The following is a 23,561-nucleotide window of genomic DNA, read 5'->3' on the forward strand; positions in this document are numbered from 1 at the left end:
CCTGGGTGGCTCAGTCGGTTAAGCGTCTGAGTCTTGGTTTTGGCTCAGGCCATGAACTTGCGGTTTGTGAGTTCAAGCCCTGCGTCAGGCTCTGTGCTGACAGTGCAGAGCCTGCTTGAAATTCTCTCTCTCCCTCTCTTTCTGCCCCTCCCTGCTCTCTCTCTCTCTCTCTCTCTCTCTCTCAAAATAAATAAATAAACTTAAAAATAAAAAAGAAATGACTGCCTGCAGAGTTCATGTTCTAGATGGCTGACTTTACACAGTTTAGCTAATTACATCTTGTGTTAACGTTCCCTATTTACGAGGTTTGCTCCCAGACAAGGATTTTAGATAAGCAATCGTGACCATCCTCTTTGATCTGGGTGTGATTCGTCAGATTTCAGACGCAATGGAGTGCATGTGAATTGTAGCCACAGAAGGTTCCTTGTTAGGCCCAGGCTGCTGCGGTCCGTGACAGAGATGCCCTAAGGGTGTGTGTGTTACAGGCTCCGTAGGGCTTGGGTGCACCGCCCCCCCACCCCATCTCCATAACCCCTTTGCTCTGTAGCATATGAGGGGGATCTGTCTGGTGCATTGGCTTTCCGCCTGGTGTTTAGGAGGGGCCGATTTGGCCCATCTGGCTACTTGGGCATCTCTTTTCTTCCTCCTCCTCCCGAGTTTGGCTAAAAAGTGTCAAGTTGGCTGCAAATATTTTGAACTCCCACAAAGACCATATGGTCTTTTGGATTCAGTTTCCAACACTTTTATCAATCAATACTTACTGAGCTTTTGCAGTGCTGCTACTCAATGCCTTCGCAATAGCTTCTGTGAGTGGCACAGAGAGGGGAATATTTCTGGCCCCGTCTCTGTCTCTCTCTTCCCTGGCTCTTACCTCTCTGTCAGGAGCACCTCAATGTCTGGCCCGTTTTTTCAAGATCAACTCAAATGTCACTCATTTGATAAATCCTCTGGCCACTTAGATAATTTCCCTCTTGAACCTGTATTATATCCCTCTGTTCTTTGTTATTCACTCCTTCCTTCCTTCCTTCCTTCCTTCCTTCCCTCCCTCCCTCCCTCCCTCCCTCCCTCCCTCCCTCGAAAAAAGATCTGTTGATGCCTAGTGTGTACCAGATTTGGGATATATCACTGAACTAAACCACGAATATATCTCCTTGCCCGTATGGAGCTTACCTTGTGGCTGGGGGAGATAACATACATAAACAGTATATGCAGTACATAAGCCAATTATTCGGTATTTGGAAGGGGATAAATGGAATGGAATGTGGAAGAAAAAAGCCAGAATGGATTGCTCAGATGTACAAGATTGACGAGGAGGAAAGATGGATTACACATTAACTTGACAGGCCTCGGTGATACCTGCTGAGGTTGGCCTGGTGGTCGTGGTAATTTGCATGTGTGCTTTCTCCTTGTTTCCCAACTGAAAGAACAGGGATTAGGCATCCTTCCTGATTTATCTGCAAAGAGCGCTTAGCACAAAATGCCTTCTGTGTGGTCGGTGCTCTGTAAATAATTGGCGAAATGGAAACGAATGTGTAAAAACGAATTTGAGAACAGATAAATAAACCCATTCTTCTTTTTGCTTCCTTCCTGCCCGTAAACATAACTTTATGATACATCTGCGCTTAAGAGTCTTAAATTCCTGGGGCGCCTGGGTGGCTCAGTTGGTTAAGCAACTGACTTCGGCTCAGGTCATGATCTCGCGGCCCGTGGGTTCGAGCCCCGCGTCGGGTTCTGTGCTGACAGCACGGAGCCTGGAGCCTGCTCTGGATTCTGCATCTTCCTCTCTCTGTTCCTCCCCTGCTCGTTCTCTGTCTCTCAAAAATAAATGTTAAAAAAAATTTTTTTTTTTAAAGAATCTTAAATTCCTTCCATATTTACTCATTCTTTTCAAGACAGAATTTATCACTGGAACTGACTCAGTGTACACAGAGGGGTTTGGAAAACGTTGGTTGATGCCTGAACTGCTTTTTACATGAAGAATACAATTTTAAGATATAAACTGCTATCACATTTAGAGGAGCACAGAGGACCGTAGTTTGTTCATGGCTCTGGCTAGGTTTTTGCTGTAAAAGAAGCATTTTTCAAAGTAAACAACGTTCAGGAACTAGGGAAAACATTTTAAGAGTGCATTTCATTATCAATTTGCCGTGAAAAACTCAAGAGCCTCTTGACAGTCTCTGGATTTAATTAGCTTTCAGTCTTACCAGTATTTATCCAGTGAAATAACATCATCCCAGTGCACAGCAGCACCTTCCATGGATTATGAAGATACATATGTCACCTGACCAATGAGTGTGCATGCTGCCCGTGTTTTAGCTCTTACCCGAGGCTTAGACGTTATGGAAAATCAATGCAGAATAACGTCCCGGGCTGTGTTCAGTCGATACAACTGGGTCGCGAGTCAGAAAAAGATCCGAGGCCACAGTTGAGCCGATGCTTTCAGTGCCCAACTTAAAATGTAAATGGTTGCTGCAGGTGACGAATTTCTCCCTTGAGAGCCAAATAGCGCTGTGCAGCTTAGAGCCCTGGATTCCATGCCAGAGTCAGCAGGCGCCTTATGGGCCACCCAGGTTAACGTTTTTCTCATTTCTCCAAGGGAGCCGTCTGTGCCGTGGGCCCATCGTGGGGAGGGAAAGGGTAGAACCAGCAGGCCGGGCTTTGAGTTAGCTGGTCCCACCACCCAACTTCCATTTGCCTCAACGCACTGTGACCGCTTTTACTGTCTTAATGCTTCTACGTAAGAGTTCGTGCGAAGGCAGGGTTCTAAGGCTAAAAATATTTCGAAAAACAAAATCGCTTGTTCTCGATTAGCTCGCTCATTTTCCAGGTAAAGACACAGCAGCCTGGAGAAGGTAAGACATACAACACCACGTGCTGTGGGTCTTGCTGTCCTGATCATAGTTAGAAACATGCCCTTCTGGGACTCTCTTCCCCTGTGTCCGCTGCATAGGCTTAGTGTGAGAATCAGATGGGACAGACAGGGAAGCACAGTGTATAAGAGAGCATTTAATGCATTCGTTAAATGTAAAGTTTTATCATCACGTTCCCTTTTCTACCATGAGAGCAAACGTGAAGGTTATGAAACTAGGTTCCAGGGAGCCCTAGGGATCATTGCCAGGAGCATAGGGACCGCCCCCCCTCGGCCCCACCCCCATCTTCGTCAGGCAACACATTTTCCTTTAATCTGCTTTCTATGTTAGGCCTCTGAGTAAAGTTTCTTCTGTAGTAAGGTTCAATAACTTTAAAGAAGTTTGAAAGCCACTGATCTGGAAGGAATTTTGCAGATGAGAATAAATGGTTATGTTTGTGTGAAATGCTTGTGCCCTGAAGCACCTGTGCCTGCTGAAATGACCAGACAGCATATTCAGGGCACAGATGGGCTGCATACCTGGTTCAAGAAGCTGATTGCTGGGGCGCCTGGGTGGCTCGGCCAGTTAAGCGTCCGACTTCGGCTCAGGTCATGATCTCACGGTCCATGAGTTCGAGCCCCGCGTCGGGCTCTGTGCTGACCGCTCAGAGCCTGGAGCCTGTTTCAGATTCTGTGTCTCCCTCTCTCTCTGCTCCTCCCCTGTTCATGCTCTGTCTCTCTCTGTCTCAAAAATAAGTAAACGTTAAAAAAAAATTAAAAAAAAAAAAAGAAGCTGATTGCTATAAATGTGAGAGCACTGTGGATAAACTGGGCTTGAACCGGAGACTGAAACCTGATTGGCACAACTGCACCTCACTCTAGAGACCTCTGAGCTTGCGTTGAGACCTGGGGTATCTTTTAAGTCTTGTGTTCCCAAGACCTTTCATTTTCTGGCTCTGTATGCAACTGATGTAGTGGTTCCGTTTAAGTACCAAGATGGAAACTGAGTGGTTCCTGGCAGGTGACGGTCCTTTCTTTCCTGTCTTTGTTTTCTAGTGCACGTACATTTCAATCGACCAAGTTCCCAGGACCCATGCTATTGTGCTAAGCAGACCTGCCTGGCTTTGGGGGGCAGAAATGGGAGCCAATGAGCATGGAGTGTGCATAGCCAATGAAGCCATCAATGCCAGAGAACCAGCAGCTGAGACCGAAGCCTTATTGGGGATGGATCTGGTCAGGTACCACACAGTCATTCTTTGAAACAACCGCTCAGAACAGGTGGGGGAATGGGAACGGGATTTATTTCCCTCCAAACCTCATATTTTTGTAACACGGTCCTCCCAAAGGAGACCTGTGTCTTTTGATAAGTTTGAGGTGATAGGAAAAAACAAAAAAGGTGGATTACAGTGGAATATTACTGAGCAATAAAAAATAACCGAGTGCTTACACATGCTTCAACATGGTGGGTTTTGAAAACATCGTGCTAGGGGCACCTGGGGTGGCTCAGTCGGTGGAGCGACCGACTTCGGCTCAGGTCATGATCTCACGGTCTGTGAGTTCGAGCCCCGCGTTGGGCTCTGTGCTGACAGCTCGGCGACTGGAGCCTGCTTCGGATTCTGTGTCTCCCTCTCTCTCTGCCCGTCCCCCGCTCACGCTCTGTCTCTCTCTGTCTCAGAAATAAATAAATATTAAAAAAAAAAAAAAGAACACATCGTGCTAAGTAACAAAGCCAGACAGCGAGGTCGCACGTTGTGTGATTGCATTTACATGAAATGTCCAGAACAGGCAAATCCACAGTAGCAGAAAATAGATTGGTGATAGCCTGTGGCTGGGGTGTGAAAATGGGGAGTGATTCCTTATGGATATGGAGCTTCTTTTGGGGGTGTTGAAAATGTCCCAGTTAGGTTGTGGTGGTAGATGTGTGAATGTACTAAAAATCACTGAACGGTGTATTTTAAGCGGGTGGTTCATGGTCTGAAATGTAGCTAAAATATACGAAAGAGGGAAGGCTGCATATAAAATGCATAACATATCAAGGAAGAAAGAAGAGATATATGCGCCTCCTGTCCTTCTTCATCTCACTTGTCCTTTTCTCTTTTCCTTCTCTACCGGCCACTACATAACCGGAGGCAGCAGGCGCGTCGTGGGCTCGGGGGGGATGGGGCCCTCTCCTTGGTCACCGCCATGTGTCGTGAGCACCGGGACTTGTGTGCCTGGCCTGCGGTGGCTGATCAATGACCGAGTTTGGAGTGAACCACCAAAGGCGAGGGTGGGTGGGACCAAAACGACACTCCGAACTGGCTTTCTTTTTTTCGGAGATCGTGAAATGCAACAGGCTCATGGCCTCGTTGAAAGACTATTGGGCTGGGAGCCAGGGGCCTTGGTTTTCCGTGTGAGTACACCCAAGTTACAGCACCCCTCGGGACCACAGTCTCCGCATTTATTCGAGGGGAGGCCTTAGATCGGATGACCTCTAAAGAACCTCCCAGAGCCAACATCTTATACCAAGCAGTCGCGGTTTTGACGCTTTGTAGGACTTGCAGGGAGAAAGTGTGCATTTACACAGAGACCTCTGTGGTCCGTAGCTTCCGCCAACCGATGGATAGGTCTATTGACCTTCCAGGAATGGGCACAGTGGGCTTGACATACCTGCGTGAGAGTCATGGATTGCAAGTAGGGATCCTTACAAGTAGTTTTCATAAAACAAGAATTTGTGTTTTTTTTTTTGTTTTTTTTTTAAATTTTTTTTTTTTTTGAACGTTTATTTATTTTTGGGACAGAGAGAGACAGAGCATGAACGGGGGAGGGGCAGAGAGAGAGGGAGACACAGAATCAGAAACAGGCTCCAGGCTCCGAGCCATCAGCCCAGAGCCCGACGCGGGGCTCGAACTCGCGGACTGCGAGATCGTGACCTGGCTGAAGTCGGATGCTTAACCGACTGCGCCACCCAGGCGCCCCGATAAAACAAGAATTTGAACTTGGGTGCATCTGACTCCAAGATCCAGAAAAACGTGGACCGAGCTCGTATGTTCAAAGGATCTGAACGGCACTGAAGGTAGACGTCAGAGTGAGACTCTAACCTTGGCCCAGCTAATTCCATCCCTTTTCCTGCCCTGGTCATGCCCATAGTGAGGTGACGCAGCCAAATTGAAAGTAGGCATGGGACCAGAAAGATGCTGTTCTCATTTGGAGTCGTGTGAATTTGCCCCATCTATGAGGCCAGAGCACTGTGAAAGGCTTTGGAACGGGTCTCTTGATATTGGGTAACTTGTGGCCCTAGACTACTGTGGCCCGGGTGCACCTGTCCCCTCAGTCTTCCTGTTGTTTGCGTCCTGATACAGTGGAGCAGGCTGTCCTGTCCTTGGCCCATGGCACAGAGGCTAAGTGGGAGTGGCCAGGTGTATCGTTTTCCTTGGTCCTGGCACAGAGGGTAGGAGGGTCTGATCAGAGTGGTGTCTGTGGAGGAGTGCTGAGGTCCCGCTGCCGCCGCCATACACAGAGGGCACTAAGGAACCTCCCGGAGCCAAGGTTCTTGGCTTGTGGGAGGGCAAGTGTGCGTACTGGCGCCTCAGTGTGGAATGCAGCGGGCAGAACGGCAGGAGAATGAGCTAGAAGCTGCAAAAGAGAAGTCCCGGCTTCCAAAGGTGGTGTGCCCCTGGCTAGGTATTCCCCCGCTCCTAGCACGTGTTTGCCTGGGCAGATTGGAGCCCTGTGAAGGCCCCGGGACAAGGCTTCTGCCTGGAATACATGCATGAGGCAATGTGACCAGAGGCTGCTAGGCATCTGTGAAAGGAAGAAGGGGGCCCTCCTCGGGGCACAGCTCGGGCAGATCAGAGAGGTGCTCATATAGCATGCTTGTTTCCTCTGGATCCTCAAGAGATGAGTGCTTGCTTCTGTTGGTCCTCTTTGGAGAAGATGACACCCGCCAACAGAAAAGTCTGCTTAAGCCAACCGTCTCCTAAGTTTATTTTGTATCACTCTGCTAAGGTCTTAGGGTTCAGCTTTGCAAATCGGTGACTTTTCACCAAGTCTTCCTAAATAAGCTAAAATTGAGAAACGCCCAATAAATGGATATATAATTTTCTGACTACGAAGATAAGCCTGTCGCGAGAGCAAGTCTGTCGGGGCGCCTGGGTGGCTCGGTCAGTGAAGCGACTGACTCTTGATTTTGGCTCAGGTCAGGATGTCAGGGTTTCGCGAGTTCAAGCCCCACGTCAGGCTCTGCGCTGATGGCCTGGATTCTCCCTCTCCCTCTGCCCCTCCCCTGTTTGCATTCTCCCTGCCTCTCCCAAAATAAATACATAAACTTAAAAAAAAAAAAGAGAGAGAGAGAGAGAGAGAAATAAGTCTGTAGCATTATCTTTTCCTCTCCCTGGCAGGACAGTGGAGGTTCCTTCAGCAAGAATCAGGCTGGGTGAGTTTTAGAGACGATTGCTCGCATGATGAAAATTCCCACAGAGCTGGCTTATGCTGCCATCTTAGCGGGCACCGTCGTCTCTGTTCTGAGGCGCTTGTGTTCCTGCTGCTAGAATTATGATTGGAAGCAAGAGATGAGTCAGTGGACATTTACTGAGTACATTTCAAGTGCCATCCTCTTTCACATCAGCCCGAGAGGGGCGTAGTCCCGTTTTGACATTACAAATGAGAAAATCAAGTTTTCGAAAGGTTATGTTACTTAAGGTCACACTGCCAGTGGGTGGCACACATAGAATTGGGAGCCAGGTCCCCGTATCTCTGAGCCATTGTTTTGCGGCCACAGCGTGCTGCCTCTCAGACCTACTGACCCCCTTGGTCCTGGGCAGTTGTGTTTGTATTTTCACAGTCAGTATCTCGTACACCTGTCTTCATAGAGCCCAGGGATTAGGTACCTGTTTTATAGGTGACATAACGCGGAGTTCAGACATATTATGGGACTTGCCCGAGGTCACGCAGAGGGCCGTATCTGTGCCCTCTGTAGGGGGCCGATTACTTGGAAGGGCTGGGAGCAGACTGCTGTTTCATTTCAGAAGAAATAGGTACTTTTTGATAAGTGACGCTCTAAGCCACACCAGGAGAGGCAGGCTGATAGGTAGGAGGAGAGATACGCAGAAAAGGATAGATCACGTCCTACCAGGCACCCATTCCCTGTGAGATGACGGAGTAAAACATATGTACCGAGGACAAGGGCTGGCAACGGAACCCTTTGTTACCAACCAAAATGCCTGGTGTAGAGTAACAGAGATCAAAGCTGCCCTGCGCACAGGTGTCCTTTTGCCCGGAGGCAGGAGGGAGAATAAGCCACACAAAGGGGGTCTTGACACGGCTAGAGCTGAGCTGGCCGGCATCATGGGAGTCAGAATCAGAAAAGAAACAGCGTTGGCTGAGCTGCCTTTCACGAGGGAGAAGCCACTGGGTTCCTGAGTCTTCTGTTTGTGTGTGTGTGTGTGGGGGGGGGGGGGTTGGGGGGGTGCCCAAAGACAGAAAACACCCCCACGATTTGGAACCGAATGCGTGAGAGACACATTCTGAGCTCAAGTGCCGTGAATCTGCGGATCGGCCTGCGTATTTCATACATTTACACGTGACGGCGTGCTTCATAACTCAGCTGCACCCCAGGCTTTGGTTACTGTGGTGAGAGCCACAGCGTACGAAAGGACTGAGGGAGCCTTCTGGTCTTCTTACTTCAGGCTTGGTTTGGAAAGAGGGACAACAGCCAAAGAAGCCTTGGATGTCATCGTCGCCTTGTTGGAGGAACACGGACAGGGTGGCAATTATTACGAAGATGCACACGCCTGCCACAGCTTCCAAAGCGCGTATCTGATTGTGGATCGCGAGGAAGCCTGGGTGCTGGAGACCGTGGGGAAGTACTGGGCTGCTGAGCAGATCACAGGTGAGTGGTGTGGACGGGCGGCGGGGGGGGGGGGGTGGTGCTTCGAGGGCAAGAGAGGCTCAGGCGGATGCTGCCTGGACGCGTAGGAGTCACCCTGGTGCGGCAGACCCCCTCTGTGCCGTATCCTCACTTCTGGGCTCTGCTTCTAGAAAGAACCTGGGCTGCAGAGGTGTCAACACTTGGGAGACACGTTCGTGACCTTTCTTATTTTCCGCTTGCTTTCTGGGCAGGACCCGGCTGTGGCTACCGGCCGTTTCGTGACCCAAATGGTTACTCTGTGACTTGGCCAAAGGAATGGTGATTATCCCATTCCATTCAGTGAGTGAACCCCTACAACAGGGAGCTGCCCCTCATCACCCGTAGCCCTGTGGCTCCTCAGACTTGGAATGTTCCTCGAGAAGAGGCGTTCGGATCTGTGTGAGGACCGTGGACTGCCTCTGGGACAAGCTCATTTCTCTGTGAGACAGCGTTTCTAGAAGAGCAGAGGCCTAGGGGATCCATTCGGAAGGATCTTGTGCCCACGCCGTTGTGGCTCTGTGCTCCCTGCAGCACTTTGTTCTGAGACAGTTCCGAGGAAGGAGATGTTAGAGGGGGTTGTGGTTGTCCTGTCTCATCACTTAGCAGCCTCATATTGGAGACAGGATGAGGTCCCAGCATGGGTTAAAGGGTTTCCGAGAGGACGAAGGAATTCTAAGAGAGAATCGGCCAGTGAAGCCCTCCTGACGCTCCTCAGGGCTGGATGACAAGTACCTAGACCGTGTGCCACCATTTCTCCCCTCCTGTGCTCACGGCACACGTGGCTAGTGGCTCGCCACCCTCTTCTTGTGTTGAACCTAAACTTGGGCTTCAGTTTCTCAACTGAATTTGTCAGGAAGTCTCTTCCAGTTCCTCAGAATTGATGATAGGGATGAAACCTGTTTTCCAGACCTACCTAAGGGGTGATTGGAACCAAAGCTGACCTGAGTTAGAAGCAGCAGATCTACTGCGATAGTTGAGAGTCAAGGTCTTCTGTGGCCTGAGTCAGTGCAGTGATGAGGGTTTCTGTGGACGAGGGGTGTGTTGGATGCTCTACGTGGCTGGCTTGCGGCGCTTGCCTGGAGGAGGGTGGCTTCTTCGCATTCTCACAAGGGCACCGAATGGGCTGGTGGCACCCTTGCAACAGTCTCAGAGAGTTTCTTCACCCCCATGTGCCCAGCATATACCTCCTGGTGTCTGTGCCCCATCCCTATGGCACTTCCAGGACTGAGACAGCCGGTGTGGCTGCTGGATCACTGAGCCTGCTGCAGTGCAGGAACTTTAAACTTTTTTATCAAAAAAGTTCTAAGCTGAAGCCTTACTCTCCAGTGTTTCCGGCAGGAGGGCTAGTGGTCCATGCTGAAAAAGCAGTCATATATTGCTTTTAAATAGAACTTAAAACTTTTTGATCTATACCTGCATTTCAGAAGCTTAGTTTCTCTTCAAGATGCAGCTTAAAAAACCCATCTCCTCAAAATGCGTGCTTTCATGAAACATTGAAATAAAAACTCAGCCATTCATTCCTTGGACTCATTGATCTCATGTCCTCTGATCCCAGCAGCAGTGTGATTGCAATAGGACTTGATGAAACTAGGCCATGAATGCTAACATTCTTGGGAGCAAACATATATTATTTTTAATGTTTATTTCCGTACTTTTGAGAGAAAGAGAGAGAGAGACAGCGAGTTGGGGGGGGGTGGGGAGTAGAGAGAGGGAGAGAGAGAATCCCAAGAATCTGTGCACAGTCAGCACAGAGCTTGACTCAGAGCTTGATCATGAAGCGAGATCATGACCTGAGCCGAAATCAAGAGTCGGACGCTTAACCTACTGAGCCACCTGGGCGCCCTGAAAGCAAACATACATTATAAATCAGCCCTTTAGGAAAATCATATCTGTGGCGTTGCTCACAGGATTTTTGTGGATAGCTTAGCATGAAGAATGCCAAAAGCCCCTTTTTAGGCCAAACCTCCTTTTTAATTTTTTTTAAGTAGTTTTATTCTTGTGTTGTCCTCTGAAAAGATGAGCGGCAGAAGGCCAATGCCCATCAGCTAGGAATACTTATTTTGGAAGAACAAATCAGTGGAGCAGAACATACTGGGAGAACCCTGTCCAGCACTGACCTTGTCTCTAGAAACTGGTTTTTAGGCAGTAACGGCTTGCAACTTGTGGTTTGATCTCTCTCTCTACTTCATTCTCCCAAGAATTTAAAAGATCAGCATGCTCTCTGGAAGCAGCAAGTACGGATGGCCTCTTTTGAGCTACAACTCATAACTTAGTGTTCTAGACAGCATCTTGAAGAATGAAGTCATCCTCAGTGTATTTGCAGCTGAGGCTTTGGAAGAAGCCACAGGAAGCCTGCCAGCCGATAGGGGAGTTTCATCAAGCTGGAGTGCACTCAGCATTCATGCGCTCCCGACTCTAGACTCTTTTAGCTGCACTTATATGTTTATGAGAAAAAAATTCCCATAGAATTTCTGCACTCATATACACGTACACGCATGGGCACACACACACACACACACACACACACACACACACGCTCATACTGATATCCTCAGAGACGTATATTCGCAGGTACATTCCATTCTTTTAAAACAATTCATTATCAGTGCCGCTGTGTTTTTCTAAATGTTGGGACCTGAAAAAAAAAAGTTGAATGAAGAGGTGCCATCTTTGTATTTTCCAAAAGTGATGTTACTTGGGCAGAGGGTGGAGGTGTAAAGTGTTCCTTCAAGTGGAGGAAGCCTAAATTGGGGAAGAAGTAGGGCTATAGTTGTGATGTTCATAAGTCTTGTAGGTTGCGTCGCGTCTCTTTCAAGAAACCTTTCATTTTTCCTATGGTTAATAGATGCCTGGGGTTTATTTAGCCCTAATGAGAGCTGCACAGGTTTCCTTCTGAGTGTGAATTTTAGATCCAGCGACCATTCTCCTTTCGAATGTGGTAGTGCCCGGTCAGGACTGGTCAAACCTTCTGGGAGGTCTTCTTACAAAGAGGACCAAGGATTGTGTTTCTCTCTTCAAAAATAGAATCATTTCCTCTCTCTAAAGTCGAATTGCAGAGAAGGGATTCGCTGTAAATTTCCATTTCTTGATTAAGTCCTTCTAAGTATCTTTCCAGCTAACCGGACTTTGCACTCTCTACAGAGGGAGTGAAGTGTATTTGCAATCAGCTTTCGCTCACCACTAAGATAGACGCGCAGCATCCTGAGCTCAGGAGTTATGCTCAGAGTCAAGGCTGGTGGACGGGAGAGGACGAGTTCAATTTTTCCGAAGTTTTTTCTCCAGCTGATGACCACCTAGACTGCTGTGCGGGCAAAGACAGCTTAGAAAAGAAAGAAGGTGAGTTAGTGTATCCCTTATGATTCTCCCTCTCATACCTGTTGTCTTGCAGCTGTATTTCAGAGAACTTGTCTGAACTTCGGGGGGTGAGCAAGGAGGTGGAAATGAGAACGGACCTTGTACATAGAGACGAACTTGTGTTGAGGTCCCTGATGTGCAGGCAGGATGACATATATCTATTGTTACAGGATGCTTCCTCATCCACGAGGGTTTTTCCTCCTTCTGATTCAAGTCATTGTACTTGTCTTCGTGACAACTTACTGTAGCCTTCCTTCTACCTCAGCGTTTGTGTATTTCACTCATTGCCTTGTCTTCCTGTATTTTCCTTTCTCAGTGGCCTGCTGAGCCTGGAGGGCAGGGCGCCGTCTTTCACTCATACTGGGATCCCCTCGTGGTGTCCATTATAGTCTTTTGCTCCGTGAACATTTGTTGAGTTGGAACTGTTGTTCTGAATTCTCTTCCCGAACCCTCTATCTCGCACCTAGCTGTTGACTTAATCAGAATCCAAGTTGAGGCAAATGTGGTGACTGGATAGCTTATTACTTCTGTGCCCGAGCGGAAACCCTTCCAAGTAAACCACTGAGGCCACATTTTATAGTTGCCAGTGATACATGCGTTTTGTAAGTTAGACCTGTGATCATTTAGAACAGGGGTCAACAGACTGGGACCTGCTGGCAATCCCCTGTTTTGCAAATAAAATTTTACTGGAACACAGCCATGTGCATTTATCTAGGTGCTGGTTATGACTGCTTCCATGCCATATTGGCACAGTTGCAGAGTTGTGACAGGTAAGTTACAGCAAGGTGGTGGGGCCCATAAGCCTGAAATATTTACTGTCTGGTTCTTTAAGAAAAAGTTTGCCGATGCTTAACGTAGAAGAACACGTCACAACTTTGGCTGTAGAACTTAATGTATTAAGGGTAGGAAGGTAGGACAGTGATCCATTTTAAAATGGGAACTTCATGGGGCGCCTGGGTGGCTCAGTCGGTTAAACATCCGACTTCAGCTCAGGTCACGATCTCGTGGTCCATGAGTTCGAGCCCCGCGTCGGGCTCTGGGCTGATGGCTCAGAGGCTGGAGCCTGCTTCCGATTCTGTGTCTCCCTCTCTCTCTGCCCCTCCCCCGTTCATGCTCTGTCTCTCTCTGTCTCAAAAATAAATAAACGTTAAAAAAAAAAATTAAAAAAAAAAAAATAAAATGGGAACTTCAAAAAAAACTCCAAAAGTTAAAAAAAAACAAACCCAGCTTGATAAAAGTATATAATACCATGTATGAAGCAGTCTTGCCAGAACATCAAATCTAAATCTGATGAAGCCTCTGGACCTAGCTACTGGTTTACAGGAAATGCAGAGGATGGGAGGACATACTAAGTAACACCAGGGGCTGCTGTCTGCAAAGTGCAGACTGTGGGAAACTCTATAGGAGAAATGGCCCCACAAATAAAATACAAGGGGATAAGGGGCACCTGGGTGGCTCAGTCGGTTGAGCGTCCGACTTCGGCTCAGGTCATGATCTCGTGGTCTGTGAGTTCAAGCCCCGCGTCGGGCTCTGTGCTGACAGCTCAGAGCCTGGAGCCTGTTTCGGATTCTGTGTGTGTCTCTCTCTCTGCCCCTCCCCTGCTCATGCTCTGTCTCTCTCTGTCTCAGAAATAAATAAAACATTAAAAAAAAATGCAAGGGGATAAAGTGAGAGGCAGAGATTAAAAAAGATTTCAGCTGTTATCAACCGACTGGGTCCTGATTTAAATCAATAAACTCATTCGTAAGACAATGAAAAATGTTTAACACCGGGTAGTTGAAGAAATCAAGGCTTTATTAATCCTTTTAGGTATGGCATATTACAATTGGAAATGTACAAAGAGGACGTGAGTTGTGTTAGTGAAGTTTAAGGCACCTCTTCTTTGTGTGACGCTTTGATTCCATCTCTGTGAACATAGACGGAAAGAATAGCGTTTTAACGTATCATGATCAGAGGGAGAAAACGTAAAACCGGGGTCCTTTGTAGCCAAGGAGTTGTTTACGCATTTATCTGAAGTCAGAGCCAGTACTCAAAATGGCTGTGAATGTTCTGCATATTTCTCTGTATGTCTCTTTCCCACTGCAGGGAGGTCATTCTCCAAATACAGTGCTGACTGTCACCAGCAAGTGTGTATGAGAGAACTTGCTTAGTGGATTGTGCATAGATCGCACATACTTTCCTATGGATATCGTTCTATTGCATACTGTACTGGTTGAGAAATTGCTAAGTGCTACTTAGCGCAAGGAGACTCCAAAATAATATGGCTTCAAGAAAATGGAAGCTTATTTTTCTCCTGTGTTATGGTCTAGATGTATATGGCCAGTCCAGGGATGGTGGGTTACCCGGCACCAGAGGACAGCCATACGTGACGTTTGACTTCCACCTGTGGTCCGACTTGCGGGCATGTCCTGGGCAGCAGAAAGATGGACAAACAAAGTGAAGGGCGAACTGTCCCTTGTATGGAGGTGACGAGGAAGTTGCACGTAGCATTTCATCTCCCACTGGTCAGGATTTATCATGTGACCTCACCCGAGCCACAAGGGAAGCTGGGAAATATAGTCTGTAGCTGGGCAGTTACAGTCCAGGGTTCTGTAACTAAGAAGAAAAGGAACAAATGGATTTTGGTTAACAACTTGCCGCTATTAAAGCTTCTCTCTCTCTCTCTTTCTCTTTTTTTTTTTTTATTTACAGAAAGCATCACTGTGCAGACTATGATGGACATCTTACGGGACAAAGCCAGTGGAGTCTGTATAGATTCCGAGTCCTTCCTCACCACAGCCAGTGTAGTGTCTGTTCTGCCTCAGAATAGAAGCTCGCCGTGCATTCACTACTTCACTGGGACCCCAGATCCTTCCAGGTTTGTTTGAGACACAGTCATGCTGGCAGGAAGTATGCGCTCCTCGAAAGCTCATCCAACGCACCCGCGCTGCGTCCCTGTACCTCTCTTTTCTATAGCCGAGTCACATTTTTCAGTCGGCCCCAACGTGGCCAATGCAGCACAAAGAGCTTTGACAAAGGGGAGTTCTTGGCTGGAGTCATATCATTTTTATGACATCCGTGGAATCAAATTGGTTTAAATTCAACCGATATTTATTGAGTTGATATCATGGGCCAGGCGTTGTGCAAACATACATGAGGGATGCAAACATATATGAGGGATGCAAACATACGTAACACACAGTGAGACAGATGCAGGAATGCCCAAGATTGATCAAAACAATCAGTTCCTGTGGGGCACCTGGGTGGCGCAGTCGGTTAAGCGTCCGACTTCAGCCAGGTCACGATCTCACGGTCCGTGAGTTCGAGCCCCGCGTCAGGCTCTGGGCTGATGGCTCGGAGCCTGGAGCCTGTTTCCGATTCTGTGTCTCCCTCTCTCTCTGCCCCTCCCCCGTTCATGCTCTGTCTCTCTCTGTCCCAAAAATAAATAAAAACGTTGAGAAAAAAAAAATTAAAAAAAAAAAACAAAAAACAATCAGTTCCTGTAAGTTAGAGGACAAAATAGCCCAGAGGCGATGCAGATTGAGGCAACGTCAAGGGCACTGACCACTTCTTTTTTTTATTTTTTTATTTTTTTTAATGTTTTATTTCTTTTTGAGACAGAGAGAGACAGAGCGTGAGCAGGGGAGGGGCAGAGAGAGAGGGAGACACAGAATCCGAAGCAGGCTCCAGGCTCCGAGCTGTCAGCACGAGCCCAACGCGGGGCTCGAACTCATGAACCGCGAGGTCATGACCTGAGCCAAAGTGGGACGCTTAACCGACTGAGCCACCCAGGCGCCTCCGGGCACTGACCACTTTGTAAGACATTGTGTTTTAGGGAGTTGCTTTCTGCCTATGTTCAGCAAAGGCATTGTACTGCCCAGTGTTTAAGAACACAGCCTCTAGAATCACCTGTCAGGATTTTGAGTTCCATCTCTCTCACTGAGTGGCTGGTAAGTTACTTAGCCTCTGTAAGCTTCAGTGTGCTGTACAGACTGGGGGTCCTGGGGATAATGTCAGCTCCTACTTCATATGCTTGTTGGGAGGATTAAATGAGATAATCCAAGTAAATAGACAGTAGGCTTAACTTTTCTTTTAGTAAGACTATCTCTGATTTGCCAGGCAGACAGCAGCCCCACTCCCTGGTAACGTTCTGTCATATACACTGCAAGTCATGGCATCAGTGGCTTAGACACAGCTTTCCAGTGGTTTCTAATTCAGTTCATTATCAGAAGCACTTGGGGGAGTTTTTGAAAAATACAGGTGCCTTGACCCAAACTTGTTGTATCAGAATCTTTAAGGTGGGCTTACGAATGTGTCAGGTCAAGACTGACCCTCAGCCTGGAAAACCATGAAGATGTCCTATTCTGATAGTTTCAGTGGTATTTTTTAGGGGTTCTCTTGGCTGAAAACACTCATCATTGTTTGTATATCGGGTGTCAGATCTTTGACTGCTTAATCAGGAAATCTGCAGCTGTTCAGTTTCATTCCCTTTTCAGCTAAACATATTTATTCTCCTCTTACTGTTTCAGGAATAGAAGACAATGATGGTGTCTAGCTAGGGATGGTTTCTTGGATGACTCGGGAAAAGCCGAGTACCTCTCTTGACCTGTCGGACTTACTTTTAAACTACTGCCAATATCAGTAGATCCTTCTAGCAGGACCTGACTATTAAATTCAGTATAAGCTATTCCTAGTTTTTCGTCCACTCATGTATTCATTCAACAAGCATGTATGAAGCACCTACTGTATACCAGATATCATGCTTATTGGGTATTAGGGATGAAGTGTATGCAAGGTAACAGGTGGCTTGGAGGAGATGATGAAGGAGCACGCTTCACGGAGGAAGGATCTCTTGAGCGCCGGGCATTGTGGGAAGAGGAAGAGTTTGTTAGGAATGAAAAGCAGGAATGACATTTTGGGTAGAGAGACAGCATGGACACATGCAGAGAGCCATGAAACGGTACCCTGTTGTAGATTATGTTTCCATCTCTCCTCTCCCCGCCACCCCCCACCCCCCACTCCTCCAGTAAACAAGCCTGGCCACCCTCTCATGGCCTCCCACAGTGAACCTCCTCTCCATGGTATTCCAGTCGACCTCCCGGGGTGCGCTCCTGGTTGACCCTGGCTGCTTCCTTTCGACCTTATCTCGAAGCTCTGGATGCTTGGTCTCATGGGTGGCCCTGCTCCCGCCCTCTTGTCCGTCCACCAGCTCTGGGGCGCGTCCTTCCTCTCCCTGTTGTCTGGACCTCCCTTCATGGACTCCGACTTAGCTTGCCCCGAACGCTGGTGGCTCAGCTGCCTCTTGGGAGCGCTCTGTGCCACACCACAGGGGTACACGTGGGCACTTAGAGCCCTTCTGTAGAGTGACTAGAATGCCCTGCCGTGTTCTTTAGCGGGCAGGAGCCTTTGAAGGAGTGGGTTGAGCTGAGGAAGGCCTGAAGTACCCGCCTTGCTCCTCATGTCTCAGGCACCGGCCCCCGCTGTGCTTAGAAGGCAGGGCTGTGTGAGGCCAGAACACTAACACAAAGGAATGCAATTTCCTAGACTGAAGTACATGGCCCAGTACAGTTCTAAAAATGGGCTGGGAAATAGCCTGCTTATATTTAATCTGGAAGATTTCAAGTAATTTTAAAAGAAAGTTATTCATGGTTAAATTAATTGAAAAGACCTCAAAGAAGGTTAAGGCATTCATTTTTTATCTTTCAGGGCTAAGGGAGCTGCGTTTCCTACTGTGACTGTTAGAACTGTCATAGAATCTTTTCTCCTATTCACCATTTCAGTGTTTCTCTGTAATTGGGCACGTTTAACATTTTCTATTTTGTCAGCAGGAAGCATAATTACCTCCTCTTGGGTTTTTAGGTAGTAAATGGGGGAAATTTTAGCTGGCTTCTGCTGACGCTGGAAACAGCAGAGAGATGTTTTCAGGAAATCATTTCAAAGCAGGGGGCTTGCGAAAGATTATGATTTAAGAGCGGGACTGTGTTCTTTATGCCTCCCAATTAATGTTCGGAACCAAAGGACACCATCTGACTGTTGCTCTGTCTGCTTCGACACGTCTCTGCCCTTTGCTCGGTGGACTCGTTACAGATCCTTCTCTGGAAATAACTTGTTCTCGCGCTCTCTTTTCCTCTTTCTCCGCCCCTTCCAGGATGGAGCAGGTCCTGTGCAAGTTTGAGGGCTGGGTGGAGGTGCAAAAGTCCGAGTTTGAGAGCTAAAGAGGGAGATGCAAAAGGCCTTTAGTTAATTTTATTGAGGAGGCAGATTCTGTCCTATTAATATTCCGTTGAGTCAGCTGGTGCCTCAGTTATCCACGTGGTGACAGCGACTGACTTCAGTGCTCTGGTTCTGACCTTTGGAAGCCATTTCCTTCGTGGAAGCTGGCACTGGCCAAAGCCTCACTGACGTGAAGAATTGGAGAGGGAAAGGGGACAGAGGGACCTTAGCACATTGAGACTGTGAAGTTCGGGGCCCTGGAGCCCGTGAGCGCCGAGCAGGTGCGTCTCTTCCCAACCCTGTGTTCAGTGACGTCACACCGGTAACGTGACACGGGCCACAGTGGGCACGTTCACACCACAGAAGCCGGCAGACGCCATGGATCGGGGCTTATTTTTTTCAGATACGGTTGCCAAACCGGCACATCGCCAAGAGGCCCCCACATCTGAGAAAGCCCACAGAAAGCCCACTCGGGGTACAGGATGGAGAAACCAAGAGGGGGAGAAAATTAAAAACCTTTTCCGTTTTAAATATTAGAAGGCTGTGTCCCAACCCATTTCTCTCATCGTATGAGGCTGTGGACTTCAGCCCAGGAAACAGAAAATAGGGAAGAAATTCTAGGAAAATGGGATGTTGGGCCTAATTTAACTAGCGGCAAATAGCTGGGGAGTTGCAGGGGACCTGGTATGTGTGTGTGTGTGTGTGTGTGTGTGTGTGTGTGTGTGTGTTTCTTCTCTTCTCCCAGTGTGCTAAGTTTGAGAGGCGAAGCTGAGTCAACTGAGACTGTCTCATCTGGTTAATTCAAATGTAGTGACGAGCGGCCTGTCTGTTGGTGGAGATAACACTTAACAAACATGAGACGTGGCCGCATAGGTAAATACGATCCCTGGTGCTGTTCAGGGAACAACCAGCAGAGACGTACCCAGAGGTGAGGGCCCCGTGTGAAATAGCACCCCCGTCAATTTCACTCTGAATGCGTACAGCACCAGATTCCTCCTCTCTCCTGCCCTTTGACCTCACAACCTTCCAGAGCATCTGGATGCAGCCCGAAGCTCATCCCATGCCCCAAATGTACGAGTTCTCTTTCCCTTTAAAATAGAAAGGCCCTTCACTGATAGGTCCTGCCCTCAGCCAGATGCGGCTGAGATCGTGTGATTAAAGTGACCGACAGTAAAGCTGGAGCGACCCATTCAAGAGACACCTGCAATTGAGAGAAAACTGGTTTTTTGGGGTTATTTTGAGCTTGGTTGAACGTTTAGCAGATTCACCCACGCAGGAGCCTTTTGCTGCCCCGCTCTGTGCCAGACTCCCCTCAGTGGATCTGGGGGACTCCAGGGCACGGGATAAGCCTGGCTGAGCGGCTTGGGGAGTTTCTGCACCTTCCTAAGGATAGAGCCATATTTGAGGTCAGAAGTGCCGGCTGGCCACTGATGATAAAATCCCAAAGCACCAAAAGGGTTTTATTTTTCTGCACAGTGTGTATGAAGAACCAACAGAAGGTTAATATAATGGTGTGAGGTCGTGGGCAGAAAACTGACCTCAGTTTAGAAGACCTGAATTTAGTTCTCCATCTGCCACTTACTAGGAATTGCCTTTGGACCCAACACTTAGCTGCTGTGAGCCTCAGTCTTCTCATCTGTAAAATGGGATGGAAATGTTTTCCCTGCCTTGTTCATTGCTGTATCCCTAGTACCTAGAATGGTAACGGGTACTCAATCATTACTCAACACGTATTTGCGTGTTGAGTGGATAGAATAGAAAAGTGAACGAATAGAAAAATAGGGGTACTAGGAGAACTGAATGCAAGCCCTTTGAAAGTTATGACACGCTATAAAACGTCAGGGGTTTCCATGGTAATTATGCTTTCTTGCCAAATGAGAAAACAAATGACAGGGAAACATTTTTTACACTGGGTCGGCACATGCGTCACAAGATTCTGGAAGACAAAAGGGACAGATGAGGCCAGGACGCCTCCCAGGGAGCAGGTCTCTGGGCTCGAAGGCTAAGATTCTGCAGACTTCTGAGACAGAGCGTGGGAGACCACGCTCTGGTCCCTGTCATCAGACTGTGCCTTAGATTTGTCTCAGGGAGAGCTGAGGGTTGTGGTCATACGGTTTCCTTTATGTTGCTCATGGCTTCCTTTGTTTAATTGTCCCTCCTGACGGTGGATTGTCCCTGTAGAGTCGCTCAGCCGGCTTTAAACCTTCTCACTAACCAGCTGATGGGAGACTCTTTGTCGTTGGAAGCACTTTCCCCTTTTGGGCCTATTATCCTGTGTTCGTGTCACGGCACACAATGCAGGGGCTGAGTGACCCGGGGTGAATTCCGGGTTAGGAGGCTTCTTTGAACCGGCTTTCTGGAGCCCTCTCAGGTGTGCCTCACGTCAGGGCCATCCCTGGGACACTCTGGGAGGGTTCCACAAGTGTGACAAAGTGTGCCCTGCCCTGTCCCAGTGGCCTGGGAAGGGTGTGCCTTGTGACTCAGATGACAGTCTCAGCTTTGCCGCTGGCTGGATATGTGATCTTGGTCAAGTCATTTAATGTCCGGGTCGTTACTTAGCATACATTTGATGAAGTGGCATGTAAGAAGCTACCATCTGGGCTTTTAAAAAAAAAAGTCTATTTTTGAGAGAGAGAGAGAGAGAGAGAGTGAGTGGAGAAGGGGGAGAGAGAGAGAGACGGAGAGAGAAAGAATTTCAAGCAAGCGCCGAACCACCAGTACAGAGCCCGATGTAGGGCTCAAATTCACGATCTGTAAAACATGACCTGAAACGAAGTTGGACACTTAACCGCCTGAGCCACCCAGGCACCCCCCTCGATCTGAACTTTAAGTGTGGGAAAATGTCAGAAATTCTCCTCACCTATTTGTATTGTTAGTGTGATTTTTTATAAGGCTTGGCGAGAAATCAGAAGGTTTGGGAACCACTGAGTTACCCACATTCTGCTTTTTTTGGATACATAGGCACAAATAAACCCTGAATTACAATTCCCACATTCAGGTTTAAATAATTATTAGTGTTATTGCAATTTGTTATCAGCAGTAGTTTTTTATTTATTCAGTCTCAAAAACTCTCCCTTTAACCACTTGACAAATCTGTGCTTCATGTTTGTAGCAGTTGAGGGTGCTATCAGGTCCTGAAGGATGGGAGGCTTGCCTCCTGTGAGGCCGCTGTGTTGTAAGAGACCAGAAGGCCCCAGAAGCCATGTCTGTGCCGGACTCTTTGCTCCCCCCTGTTTTCCTCCCGCTTCCCCACCCTTCCCCGTCTGTTACCCTTTTCCTGGGACCCCTCACCCTGCAGCCCTTTTGCAGAATCAACTGAATGACTAATTGGATAATGCAGCATTGTGTTGAGCATTCAGTAGAAGGGCCAACGACCCATGGATGTTCAAGAGGCTGTAGGAGGTGGCACTTTGTGGTCCCTCTATGAAAGGCAGCCCCCCCTATGTCCTGGGGAGGGAGGGTCCATGAACAGGGTACCTGGCGCCCATCCTTAACCAGCCCCACCCCACTTCCCCAGCTTGGAGTATGAAGGTCTCGCTGCTTGTAATAATGAAATCAACTTAGCCTGAGCCCGGTCTTGCAGAGTGAGTTCGGTGTCTTGACTCTCTTGAGCCCTCTTTCCAGTGACCTCCTCAGGGAACTAACCTAAGAGGTTACTTCTCATGACAGATCTCCCCCGCTACCCGCAAGTTCTTTTTCTGCCACGCCCCTTTTACGAAAGACGTGCGTTAGTACAGTACCTGTTTTCACTAACCGAAAGAAATCCCAAGAGGCTTCTCGCTCTTATGAAATGGTAACTGCTTCTTTGCTCTATACCATTTTGGCTTACGAGAAGTTTCATAGAACATTCTACCTCCAGATAGCGGGCGTGGGGCGGTGGTGGGGGGGGGGGCGCTTCAGATGGGGGAAGAGCCCGTCCTGTTGTCCCTGTAGCTCAGCTCCTCAGACTTGGTCTATCGCCAGTCCCCTGGGGACCTTGTTGACACGCACATCCTGATTCAGCAGGATGGGGGCGGGGCCTGAGGGTGATGCCGAAGCCCCGGGTCCAAGGACACAATTCGGGGAGCCAGGGTCCCCGGTTCCCAGTTCTTTTCAGACTGTGGCACACCTGAACGTGTTTGTGTGGCACACTGGCAGGACTTCCCTGGCCGCCTCGAGCCCCGCCACCTCAGGGCTGAAGGAGTCAATATCCCAGCTCACTGCTAACCCACTCGAAGCATGGTGGCCAGGGTACCGGCGTAGAGGAGAGAAAATAACCCGGATGCGACCCGTACACCTGGGGGTGTGTTTGTAGTCCTCTCTCTCCTATTGTTATTGCAGGTGCTGCCCCAGGGTAGAGAAAGGCAGACGCCTTTCAGCCTAGATGGATGGCCCGTTGCACCCTTTTCTCCAAACGCCACGCGTCTGTTCGCCTTACTTTGTACAGCCGAAAGGGGCCTCCCAAACGTTCTTCCGGGAACAAAGCAAGTCTGTTTTGAGGTCTCCTTGCTGCTCATAGAAGAACTTGCAGCTGGCAAATGACAGCTTTACTAAAATATTTACTAAAATACGCAGTTGTGTCTGTCTCGGCCCCCACCCACCAGCCGCCGGCAGCCGGCTCAGGAAGCGTTGGCCCAACGAAAGGACAGCCTCTGGTGTCCTCACGCCTCAAGCTCAGTTGGGCTGAAGCACCTCTCCTTTCTCTCCAGGTCCATATTCAAGCCCTTCATCTTTGTGGATGATGTGAAACTTGTCCCCAAAGCACAATCTCCCTGTTTCGGGGACGACGACCCTGCCAAAAAGGAGCCTCGGTTCCAGGAGAAGCCAGATCGCCGGCACGAGCTCTACAAGGCCCACCAGTGGGCACGCGCTGTCCTCGAAAGCGACCAGGTGAGCCTAGGGGTGGGCTGGCGGAGGGGGGCGCGGTCTGCGCTCGAGGGAGGCAGGAAGGCGTTAATCCCGCACATCGTTTCCCTCCTCGCCAGTACACCTCCTTCCAGAAACCCGGGGACCTGAGGCCTTCCGAGAAGGCTGCTGTTCACTTTTCCGGCCAGTCCCCTGAAACCTAACGAAATGAAGCCTCCACGTCTAATGTTGTCCTAGAACTCAGTGGGCTGGGAATAACCCTCTTTCATTTACTGTTTCCCTGGGGATGTTCCCTGGGACTAACAGATGTGTGCAGTTCTGGTGGGGGTAACTGCTTTCCTGCTGTCTAAAATTCTTTGTGTACTTTTGGGGGTAAAACGTTGGTACGAGATGGCGAAACCTTAAAGACGCAATCATGTCTTGTTTAAAAAAAAA

General features: G+C 48.6%; 1 protein-coding gene across 3 annotated transcripts in view; it reads left to right on the plus strand.

Moving 5' to 3' along the window:
• The window catches only part of SCRN1 (secernin 1), a 62,380-nt gene that overhangs the window by 32,819 nt on the left and 6,000 nt on the right, over window positions 1–23,561 (plus strand). For 2 of the 3 annotated variants that reach the window (XM_040472354.1, XM_040472355.1), the window contains 5 exons: window positions 3,905–4,086; window positions 8,515–8,717; window positions 11,877–12,071; window positions 14,781–14,946; window positions 22,970–23,150. In XM_040472354.1, coding sequence (XP_040328288.1) covers window positions 3,905–4,086; window positions 8,515–8,717; window positions 11,877–12,071; window positions 14,781–14,946; window positions 22,970–23,150 — 927 coding nt within the window. The remainder of the gene's footprint in view (window positions 1–3,904; window positions 4,087–8,514; window positions 8,718–11,876; window positions 12,072–14,780; window positions 14,947–22,969; window positions 23,151–23,561) is intronic. The other variant, XM_040472356.1, reaches the window with a different exon arrangement.

This window comes from Herpailurus yagouaroundi, unplaced genomic scaffold (genome assembly GCF_014898765.1).
Source record: "Herpailurus yagouaroundi ecotype Mexico unplaced genomic scaffold, PumYag 100, whole genome shotgun sequence".
NCBI lineage: Eukaryota > Metazoa > Chordata > Mammalia > Carnivora > Felidae > Herpailurus > Herpailurus yagouaroundi.